Source organism: Oryctolagus cuniculus, chromosome 7 (genome assembly GCF_964237555.1).
Source record: "Oryctolagus cuniculus chromosome 7, mOryCun1.1, whole genome shotgun sequence".
Classification (NCBI taxonomy): domain Eukaryota; kingdom Metazoa; phylum Chordata; class Mammalia; order Lagomorpha; family Leporidae; genus Oryctolagus; species Oryctolagus cuniculus.
In genome coordinates, this window is record NC_091438.1 from 11276275 (window position 1) to 11288500 (window position 12226).

Here is a 12226-nt window from a genome sequence, read left to right on the forward strand (position 1 = left end):
TCTAACTCTGCCTTTCAAATAAATACATCTTATACAAATATAGCAATTTTATTTGTATCTACCAAAATCCAGAAACAACCACAATGTCCTTCAATATGAGCATCAAGAAAATTATTCAGCAAGGGGAAAAAAAGGTTTATCAAATTCCAATATGACATGGAGAAACCTTAGAAGCATATTGCTAAGAAGCCAACGCAAAAAGGTCAAAACCCACATAATCCCTGACGCCAAGAGTGAACTCTAACAGAAACTCAGGACTTTAGTTAGTAATAATGTATCAACCAATATACCAGTATATCAAGTGTAACAAAGGTGCCTACAAATACAGAAGAAGGTGTGTGTGGAACAGGAGAGATTGCGATCTGATCTCTGCATTTTCCCATCGTTCTTCCTGTAAACCTTAAGCCCCCCCCCCCCCCAAGCACCGCATCTCTTGCCATTGGGCCTTGCTGGTCACTCTTCAGGGAGACTCACTCCCTGAGCATCACTTTCCTCCTCCCTCCCCTTCCAGGGCGTGACTCTTTCACCAGACCCCCACCCCACCCCCCCATTCCCCCACCCCCGCCACCACCACCGTACAAACTCTAGAGTCCTTCCCATCCAAACTCCAAGTCCTCTTTAGTTGACAGCATTCTGAGCTACCAGTGTGCTGGGAGCCCCCCAGTCAGCAACTCTAGCTCAGATTCCTGCCCAGGTTCCAGAGGTGGACCACCCACTGCCCTGTGATACTCCACAGGAACCCAGATAGTCCTTCCACAACCACTTCCTCCTCTTGAAGTCTTCCCCACCCCACAGACATTTAGACTGCTCCATCTGTAACACAAGTACAACCTGTCCTGAGAGTCAACTCATGAGATGGAAACCTGTCCCAGGCCAATGAGATTTTCCGCCCTGAAAATTTGAAATTGAGATCAAACAGTCGCCACACCTGAATTAGGAATTCACATGCAGCCAAAATCATGTGAGAATAAACAAGAAATCCTGTCTGCAAGGCCAAGAATGAGGAAAACGGAGGGCACACAGCTCCAGAATATTGAAAACAACTAGCCTGGTACTGATAACTTGGTATCTGATTAAGTTTCTGACTTTTGGGGCCAGAACTGTGGTAAAGCCGCCACCTGCAACGCCGACATCCCATCTGGGCGCCGGTTCACATCCCTGCTGCTCTACTTCTGATCCAGCTCTCTGCTATGGCCTGGGAAAGCAGTAGAAGATGGCCCAAGTCCTTGGGCCCCTGCACTCCTGTGGGAGACCCGGAAGAAGCTCCTGGCTCCTGGCTTTGGATTAGCTCAGCTCCGGCCGTTGCAGCCATCCTGAGAGTGAACCAGCGGATGGAAAATCTCTCTGCCTCTCCGTCTCTCTCTGTGTTAACTCTGACTCTCCAATAAATAAATCTTTTTTTAAAAAAAAGTTTCTGACTTTTACATTCTGAGACATCATCATATTCTCTCATAAACTTGTTTTTGTTTTGTCTACTAACCTAGTTTCAGTACTTGTAACCAAATGACCCCAATGAACTGCAGAAAGTGGAGGGGTGGGTGTGTGTGGTGAACAGTCCGAGGCTCTAATTCCCGGCTCCGGCTCCTGATCCCAACTTCCAGCCAGTGCAGACCCTGGGAGGCAGCAGTGATGGCTCCCATAATTGGCTCCAGCCACCCACATGGGAGACCTGGATTGCGCTCCCAGCCCCAGCCACTCCTGTCTCTCCTACCTCAATATTTAAAAAACAGACGTATAAACTGTAGTGTGCTGATGGACCAATGCTGCACAACCAAATGGAAGGAATCTATCTCAGAGACAATGTTGAGCCAAAGTCAAGCACACAGAAAGGATAAACTGCTTGTGACTCTACTTACACAAAGTAGAGGTTTGAATGGTAATCACCACTAGGAAGGAGAGATGCCAAACAGGGTGGGAGCACAGGAAGTCTGTGGAATGCTAGGAATGTTCTTTATTTGATGAGAGAGTTGATTTACATGAGTGTGCTCAACTCTTAAAGCTGAACTCACCGTTGGGTCCCACCCAGATTCCTTTATCAGGTCAGTGCACTCCCTCCCCTAGCTGCTGTAGGGCAGCCAACACCGGCTAGCAGCAGTCACAGGCCCACCCCTACCCCAGGGCAGCCTTCGGCCACCAGCCCCTGTCCTCCTGAGGAAACAACTTGACCTTGGTGGGGCGAGGCTAGGACCAGATGCTGGCAGAGTGGACTCCACCGTCCTCTACCTGCTTCCCTCACTGTTCAAGTATCTCCTCCCAGGGCTCTCCTAGAGGGCAACTACCATTGGTGACCCTTACTACATACTAAGTGTCCACCCCCATCTAAGTTTCTAAAGGTGGTGGACGAGGGTTGCTAGACAGCAAAACGTGCACTCTTCCCTGGGGAGTCTGACCAACGGTTAGTGGCTTCTTGAGAGAAGGGCTTGGCAAGAAGGACCAACTGCCATCTACAGCAGAAGCCACAGGAGCACATAAACGAACGGCACGGACCCCAAGGTGGTCACTGCCACTAGCTTGCTCTGTGAATGTGCAAACGCATTCACAATCTGCACATCATCTTCCAAACTTGAAAACCAGATCTGGCCCTGAGGTTCAAGTGCCTTCCAGCTGAAAAAATCCTTTGATCTCATCTAAGAATCTTCACTAAAGGCAATCTCCTAACACTGCTCACACATTCCACCACGCCTTCCAAGAAACTAGTTTTAGTGCCCAGTTCTGCAGCCAATCAGCATCAGGCAAGCCTACAGCTTGGAAATCCATAGCACACTCCTCTCCCAACTCCCTACACAGGCCCCTTCCTCTCCCCTCAGGAACCACCATACACAGGGACTCCTACAGCACAAGTTAAAACGCATGTTCCTATTTGCCCCCGAGCACTCACTCAGGGCTCTGAGGCACTTATTCATGTATTGTATATTAATACACAATGTACTACTATACACTAAGACCGGGCAAAGCATTTTAAAGCACACTTTAGGAACTGTTTAGTAACAGGTAGCTAGTTAAGTTCAGACAAAGTTTTCACGCGGTTCAAGCTCGGGGATCACACGTTTATTTTGCATTCGACCCGGAGGTCACTCTGGAGAGTGAGGGACATTGGCCATTCCACCGACCCAACAGATGCCCGTCACCAGGGCGGGAGCGCTGATTATTCTAGAATCAGAGATTACAGAGTAATGAACTGTCCGTCATGAGCAGTTAGTGACACGGCTTGTCATCTATGGAGTCTCTCCATAGATGCTTCCCCAAAGCCGCTAAAAAGCACTTCCACGGTCTAGGACTCGGAGCAGGTGCCCAGCGAGGAGCCGTGTCACCATCTCCGAGATGACACAGGCTCCTGACCTTGCACAATGGACGCTACCCTGTGAGAGCAACCGTGCCCGACGGCGAACGTGACTAAGCGTCGAAAGTTCGTTTCCGAAACGCAGCTCTATCCTTTGCCCCCTTCTGCGCGGAGAGGGTACTGTCACCCTTAGCGCAAAACAGTAACCAAGTTTCCCGAGGGCTGCGTTTCCCAGGCTCTGGGGATGCCTGCGGCTTCGGAAACGCGAGGCGCAGCAGTGCCGGGCGACCCCAGCGCGCGCGAGCCCCTGCCGGGTGGTCCGCACCCAGGACCCGGCGCCCCCGCGGGCCCGGGGCGCCCCTCGCCCACCGCGCACGCTCGCCGCGAGAATCGGCGCGCCCCACGCCCCCGAGCCGCTCTCACCTTCCGACTCGCGCCGCCGAGGGACACCTTGGGCCTCGTTTTGAAATCCCCTTCGAAACTGAACATCTTTGCCGCTTATCCCATCTGGGAGGAGCCCGCGACCCTACTTGCAGCCCGGGCAGCGCGGAGGTCGCGGGGAGGTCTCGGGGAGAGCCCGCGGGGAGGTCGCGGGGTGGCCCTCGGGGCGGATCTCGGGCGCCCGCCCTGCCAGCCTGGGCACCGGAGGACGCAGCGGCGACCGGGAGGCGACCCCGAGCCCGAGCCCGAGCCCGAGCCCAGCCTCGAACCTCGGCCCGCCCAGCCCCGCCCTCGGACGGCGGGGGGAGGCGACACTGGAGGCACGGCCTTTCCTCACCTCCCCCCTCATCCACGCCTCCCGCCGCTCCGGCCGAGGCGTGGGGTGCCCAGCTGGGCCGCTGACCCCGCTTTTGCACCGGGAGCAGCCGCCTCGGGAGGAAGATGGCGACCGGCCGCAGCTGCCGTGCGCGGCGCCGCGAGCGCGCGCGCTCACGCCATCGACGGCGCGGCGCTCCTCCCGGCACCCCCCGCGAGCGCGAGCCCGACAGCCATCGACGGCGCAGCGCTCCTTCGCCAGCGTGCGCGGCCCCGTGAGACGCGTCGCAGCCTGGAAACGGTGACCCGGGTCGTCCAGGGAGGCGGGGCGCGGGGAGGGGCCCTGACGACCGCAAGGGACACTGGGAAGCGGTCTCCTAGCTTCCAGGGTGATGCCAAACGTGACTGGCTGTAGCCAAAGAGGATCGCCTCCCGGATGCCAGTACTCACAGCTTACTTGTGGCCTGATTCTTTTTTTACATTTTGCATGTGATATATATCATACCACACATAGCCACACAAATATTTACCGTATACACATGCATAAGCATGTATATATCATATATGTCATGTATGCATAGCGCATATACACAACCCTTGTGCACACACATCCTAAATGCACACATGGATCATATACACACGTGCACATAATGGTGAGGGTACATAGGTACCCATAATATGCACATGTGAATCTCATGTACACATAGTTAAATCTATCACGTGCACATAAATGTAAATCAGACACAATGTAAACTTTCATAAATCTCACACGCAGGCACAACATCCACATATATAAATCTATATCACACACACAACATAGCTATGCATAAATAAATGCTAATTTACATATGCATGTATGTCGTACACACATACATATGCATAAGCATAGCTCATTCTCACACATAAATACATAGACATAAATTTATGTCTCATATACATACATGCATGTACATATATGAGAACTTCCCAAAGTTCATGGAAATGGAGTTGAAGATTATTTTGGTTCAAAAACTTTCAAAATCCACACATTTAGGGGTCTTAAATCATTTTTGGAAGTTTTATGAACAAACTATGCATGGAATTCAAATTTTTGCACCAAAATAAACGTCTTTAATTTGAGCTTCTTGCAGACTTTTTAAAGCACTCCAGATATGAGGGGTCTTCAAAAGCTTCATGAAAAATACATATTGTGAAAAAGCTGTGCATGGATGCCATTTGTTTTTACAACAAAATGAACTTGTACTAACTTGTTATAGCATGTCTGAACAGGATCTAGTCTGACTCCCTGTGAAGGATGAGATGTCGGTTTGAAAAGAACCCCTCTTAGAACACGATGCACAGGCAACAAAAGCAAAACTAAACAAACAGGACTCTCTCAAACCCCGAAGGTTCTGCACAGCAAAGGAAACAATCAACAGAGTGGAGAAGCACCCAACAGAATAGAAAACATATTTGCAAGCTGCCTGACAAAGGTTTAGCATCTAGAATGTATCAGCAACTTAAAAAAACTCAACAATGACAACAAAAAAATCAGCCCAGTTAAAGAAACAGAAAAAGGATCTCAATAGACAGTTCTCAAAAGAAGAAATACAAATGGCCAACAAATGTATGAAAAATGCTCAACATTGTTTGCCCTAAGGAAATGCGAATCAAAACCAGAATGAGGTATCACCTCACCCCTGTCAGAATGGCAAAATCCAAAAGACAGAGAGTAACAAATGCTGCTGCAGATGTGGAGAGAGGCGAATGCTTAGCCACTGGGGGTGGGAATGTAAATTAGTGCAGCAGCTGTGGAGAGTCAGATGGAAATTCTTAAAAAACTGGAAATAGACTTGCCAGATGATCCAGCAATCCCATTGTTTACAGCAGCACTGTTCACAACAGCCAAAATTTGGGATCAACCAAAGTGTCCATCATTAGATGGATGGATAAGAAAATGTGGTAATATACATAATGGAATATAATTCAGCTATAAAAAATGAAATTCTACCATTTGCATCAAAATGCATGCAACTGAGGGACATCGTGTTGAGTGAAATAAGCTGGACCTAGAAAGACAAATACTGCATGTTCTCCCCTATACGTGGGAGCTAAACAGTTTTTAAAACACATACACATTCACAAAAGAAAATGCCCTGTATTTCAGTATTGCTGCAAATATATTTGGGTGAAACTAAGTTTCATACTTAGTTTTATACATTTGTCAAACTTAGTTTTATACTAAGTGTAAACTTAGTTTTATACCTTTGTCAAACCAATGATTAAGAATGTTATATGGGGCCGGCGCCACAGCTCACTAGGCTAATCCTCCACCTGCGGCGCCGGCATACTGGGTTCTAGTCCCAGTCGGGGCGCCGGATTCTGTCCCAGTTGCCCCTCTTCCAGGCCAGCCCTCTGCTGTGGCCAGGGAGTGCAGTGGAGGATGGCCCAGGTGCTTGGGCCCTGCACCCCATGGGAGACCAGGAGAAGCACCTGGCTCCGGGCTTCGGATCAGCGCAGTGCGCCGGCCATAGCAGCCATTTGGGAGGTGAACCAATGGAAGGAAGACCTTTCTCTCTGTCTCTCTCACTGTCTGTAACTCTACCTGTCAAATAAAAAAAAAATTTTTTTTTTAAAAGAAAATGTTATATGGGGAGGGGGGCGGCCCTGTGGTGCAGTAGGTTAATCTCCCACCTGTGGTGCCAGCATCCCATATGTGCACCAGTTCTAGTACTGGTTGCTCCTCTTCCAGTCCAGCTCTCTGCTGTGGCCTGGTAAGACAGTGGAGGATGGCCCAAGTGCTTGGGCCCCTGCACCCGCATGGGAGACCAGGAGGAAGCACCTGGCTCCTGGCTTCGGATCAGTGCAGCTCCGGCCATTGCAGCCATTTGGGAGTAAACCAACAGAAGGAAGACCTGTCTCTCTCTCTCTCACTGTCTGTACCTCTACCTCTCAAATAAATAAATAAGATCTTAAAAAAAGAAGAAGAAGAGGAAGAAGAAGAGGAGGAGGAGGAGGAGGAGGAGGAGGAAGAGGAGGAGGAAGAGAAGAAGAGGAGGAAGAAGAAGAGGAAGAAGGAGGAGGAGGAGGAGGAGGAGGAGGAGGTGGTAACAGGTAAAACCACCACCTGCAGTGCCGGCATCCCATATGGGCGCTGGTTCTAGTCCCGGCTGCTCCACTTCCAATCCAGCTCTCTGCTATGGCCTGGGAAAGCAGTGGAGGATGGCCCAAGTGCTTGGGCCCCTGCACCCACATGGGAGACCGGGAAGAAGCTCCTGGCTTTGGATTGACGCAGCTCTGGCCGTTGCAACCATTCAGGGAGTGAACCAGCGGATGGAAGACTCTCTCTCTCTCTCTCTCTCTCTCTCAGCCTCTCCTCTCTGTGTAACTCTGACTTGCAAATAAATAAATCTTTAAAAAAAAACTGTTAGTGATTTTAAAAATCTTTTGTGTTAAAATAAACATCTTTTTTTTTTTTAAAGATGTATTTATTTGAAAGCCAGGAGCCAAGAGTTTCTTCCAGGATCGCTGGGCAGCTCCACTCGGTTTACCACAATGATTTCCCCAATTTACATTCTCCCCAAAAGTGTAAAAGGGTTTTATTATCTCCACACAGGCTGGTGTTCCCTGAGAATTCACATGTTGAAACGTAATCCCCCGTGTGGCAGTAGGAAGAGATGGGACAGGGGAGATTCTAAGTCGTGAGGACTCCACCCCATGACTGGGGATGTGGCCCTGAGAACAGAGGTCCAGGGGCCTTGCCCTTTCTGCCAGGCACAGCCGTAGTAACCAAGTACTGTCCGAGGAACAGGTGGCCCTCACCAGACACCAGATGCACTGGTGCCTTAGTCATGCACTGCCAGCCTCTGTTAGGGTTGACCGCCCGAAAAACGTCACCAAGAGATGTCTCTTATGCAAACAGCAAGGGGAAGCTTTATTGATTATCCAGCATGCTGGGGCTGTCTGATCATCATGAGCAGAGCAGCCCCGAATAACCAAAGGTTAGGGTTTATAAAGGCAAAAACCGCAAAACCGGGAAGGGGGGAATACACGGTTGCTATGCACGGTTGCTATACACAGTTGCTAAGATCAAAAGAGAGTACATAAAATCAAAAGAGAGTATATGGTTACTGGGGTCAATATAACCTAAAACCTAAGTGAAATTAATATTTATCATAATCTTGACAATACCAGTTACAATCTTACAATTAGAATTAGGACTTGACATTAATGTAAGACACAGACAAATCACATCTTTATTATTAGCCCAGGTAACCCAGGTGCAACCTTTCTACTTTTAAGCTTGAGCAATCATGCTAGGGGGTTTTTGTGCTCTGCCAAGGGTGATGTAGTGCACTGCTATTGTCCGACTATTTGAGATCATAGTTTCAGACCAGAGTCTCACAGTGGGGGGGGGGGGTGCTTTCTCAGAATGGAGTCTCAAGTGCTCCAAAATGGAGTCCCTACTGTCAAGGTGCTACTTCACTCTGTCTTATTTTCACAGCTGCACCAGGAAGGTTTAAACCTGTAAGCTTAAGCTTAACTTTTTACACCCGCACATATACAATTTTAACTCTTCACCTCCAGAACAGTGAGGAATATATTTGTGTTGTTAACAAATTACCCAGCCTAAGGGAATTCACTGTAGCAGACCGAATAGATACATATTCATTTATATATATATGAACATTTATACATATATATGTACATATATACATATATATACTAAATCATAATATAGAAAATAGTTTTTACTGTAAATCAGCATCCAAAAAGTCTGAAAACCATTGGATAGCTGTGCTGTTTGCCAATTAACACATATAGCTTTGGGGCCAGCACAGTGGCTTAGTGGCATCCCATATGGGCGCTGGCTTGAGTCCTGGCTGCTCCTCTTCAGATCCAGCTCCCTGCTGATGTCCTGGGATAGCAGTAGAAGATGGCCCAAGTCCTTGGGTCCCTGCACAGCATGGGAGACCTGGAAGAAGCTCCTGGTTTTTGGCTTCAGATCAGCCCAGTTCCAGCTGTTTGAGGAGTGAACCAGCGGGTAGGAGACCTTTATCTCTCTGTAACTCTCTCTCTCAAATAACAAATAAAATCTTAAAAAAAAGAAGTCCTTGAGTCATCAAAAACATCCACATTTTACCAATTTTGAAATTTTATAGATTTTTGTCAATGAAAAAGTCATACCTTTTTTTTTTCAAAATTATCAGATCAGCTAAGATTAAAAATATTAGTAACAACCTGTATGTGACTTCAGTAGTTGAGCGTGCCCTAAAGTCTCAGACTTTGCTCAAATAAAGTCTTCCAAGGTCTGAACCAGGGAGTGATGGGTTAGTGCATTTAACTCTCACGCGAGGCTCACTCTCCATTCTCAGCACTGCTGGGTCTCTAGCCAAGGTTCTAATTGGCTAAGCATGTGGACACGGAGCAGGGAGCTGTGTCCTGGGCCCCTGCCAATCCTCCGGGCTCAGTTTCCACGTGCTACACGTGATGTGAACATCTCGGTGCTAATTCTCATGCTTTTGTCAGGTGGCCCCATGGCGCTAGCTGACTCCTTCACATGATTCCCCACTGGGGAGCTGGTAATCCATCCCCACACTACAGGAAAAACTGGTTTGTCCAAAATCATGTATTCGTCTACAACATGATTCCTACAGAAAAATATTCAAGGGCTGTAAAAACTTTTTAGTAAAAAATTTCTTTTTTTTTAAAAAAGAACTATTTATTTATTTGAAAGTGAGAGTTACACAGAGGGAGGTGAGGCAGAGAGAGAGAGAGAGAATCTTCCATCCGCTGGTTCACTCTCCAAATGGCTGCAACAGCTGGAGCTGTGCCGATCAGGAGCCAGGAGCTTCTTCCAGGTCTCCCACGCGAGTGCAGGGGCCCAAGGGCTTGGGCCATCTTCTACTGCTTTCCCAGGCCAGAGCAGAGAGCTGGATCAGAAGTGGAAAGCCAGGTCTTGAACCGGTGCCCTTTTGGGATGATGGCACTGCAGGCCACAGCTTTACCCACTATGCCACAGCGCCAACCCCCTCAACAATTAATTTTTTTTTTTATTTGAGAAGTAGAGTTAAGAGCAGAGAAGGAGAGATAGAAAGAGCTTCCATCAGCTGGTTCACTCCCCAAATGGATGCAAAGGCTGCAGCTGGATTGATCTGAAGCCAGGAGCCAGGAGCTTCTTCTGGTTCTCCCATGTCAGTGCAAGGACCCAAGCACTTGGGCCATCTTCCACTGCTTTCCCAGACCACAGCAGAGAGCTGGATTGGAAGAGGAGCAGCCAGGACTTGAACTGATACCCAAATGGGATGCTGGCTCTGCAGGAAGGAGCTTTAACCACTACAGCAGAGCGCCAGCCTCCATACTCAGCAATTTTAAAAGAGCAAACTATTAGGCTGGCGCCGTGGCTCACTAGGCTAATCCTCCGCCTGCGGTGCCGGCACACCAGGTTCTAGCCCTTGTCGGGGCACCGGATTCTGTCCCGGTTGCCCCTCTTCCAGGCCAGCTCTCAGCTGTGGCCCGGGAGGGCAGTGGAGGATGGCCCAGGTCCTTGGGCCCCACACCCCATGGGAGACTAGGAGAAGCATCTGGCTCCCGGCTTCGGATCAGCCAGCTCTAGCCGTTGTGGCCAATTAGGGAGTGAACCAGCAGATGGAAGACCTCTCTGTCTCTCTCTCTCTGCTTCTCCTTCTCTCTGTGTGTAACTCTGACTTGCAAGTAAAAATAAATAAATCTTAAAAAAGAAAACAAAACACCATGGTCAGATTTAGAAAGTATTCCTAATGAATACCTTTCCTCCTGGATATTATCTTGATCATTCAATGTGATAACACAGACAAGGTATTTAAAACAGTGCTTGACTCATAGTAAGCATTCAATAAACGCTAATGATTACCGAAGGTTTCTAAAAAAAATGCAGCTGAAATTTAAATACTACATATCAATGCTCACATCTCCTTTTATGATAATTAAAACCATTCATGAATTTACAAAATCAAAACTAGCCAGTCATTTGTTTTAGATGTTATCAACTGCCAAAAATTAAGAACTGAATTCAGACTGGTAGTGATTTAGCTTTAATACTTTTTTGAAATTTATATTCTTGAAACCTTTTAATAATTATTGCGTCCATAACCATGTCTATATCATCTTTTTAAGATGACCTTCCTATATTTTATTTTGTCTAACTTTGAAAAATTCTTTTTATCTTCTTGATACTACTACCAAATATAAATTTCTTTTTTTTTTTATTTGACAGATAGTGTTAGATAGTGAGAGAGAGACAGAGAGAAAGGTCTTCCTTCCATTGGTTTACTCCCCAAATAGCCACTACGGCCAGAGCTATGCCGATCTGAAGCCAGGAACCAGGTGTTTCCACCTGGTCTCCCATGTGGGTGCAGGGCCCAATCACTTGGGCCACCCTCCACTGCCCTACCATGCCACAGCAGAGAGCTGGACTGGAAGAGGAGCAACCGGGACTAGAACCCGGTGCCCAAATGGGATGCCAGTGCTGCTGCAGGTGGAGGATTAACCATGTGAGCCATGGCGCCGGTCCCCCAAATATAAATTTCATGATGGGTAATATACTGGGTCAAATTAAACATCTAGAATGAAAATTTTAACCACAAAAATTAACCAAATAGCATTACATAATAACCTTACCTAGACCAGTGGGTTTTACCAGTTCATCCAATAAATCATAAAATGGTAATTATTGAAGTTTTATATCCAGGTGGACTGGGTGAAGAGCTGATGTGTGGGAGTTCCAGTTCGTGTTTAGGTCCCAGAAGAGAAACAGAGAGTAATGGTGATGATGTAAGATGACCAACCTAAGTGAGCTGTGGAGTGGTAGATGCAGACAAAGGTGCTGGCATAGGACTTGCATGTACACTGGGGATGGATAAGTCCTCAGGCATCGTGATTTTCTGGGGGACCCGCTGCCTGTTGAGTTCTTTAATTTTCGTTTGTACGGCAGGACTACAGCCAGCCTTTAGCAAATGCAGGGATTTTGTGAGAAGTTCATGTCTGTGTCCATGCTTGTTTCTCCCAGCATAGCGCAATGGTATTTGGAGCTCAGAAACTAAAGCTCATAGCCATTTGCCATCTGGTGAGATTATCCAACACTGGCTGGAATTGAACTCGAATTGGATCCAGGTGACACTAGAGTTGTAATCCGAGTCATGGCACCAAAATGTTGCTGGTGAAATGGCAGCA

General features: G+C 47.8%; 1 protein-coding gene across 3 annotated transcripts in view; it reads right to left on the reverse strand.

Annotated features, from left to right (window-relative positions):
* The window catches only part of UBE3C (ubiquitin protein ligase E3C), a 122975-nt gene extending 118777 nt beyond the window's left edge, over nt 1–4198 (reverse strand). For 2 of the 3 annotated variants that reach the window (XM_017345649.3, XM_002715019.5), the window contains exon 1: nt 3704–4198. In XM_017345649.3, coding sequence (XP_017201138.1) covers nt 3704–3769 — 66 coding nt within the window. In that variant the 5' untranslated portion in view covers nt 3770–4198. The remainder of the gene's footprint in view (nt 1–3703) is intronic. The other variant, XM_070077217.1, reaches the window with a different exon arrangement.
* Between the last annotated feature and the right edge of the window lie 8028 nt (nt 4199–12226).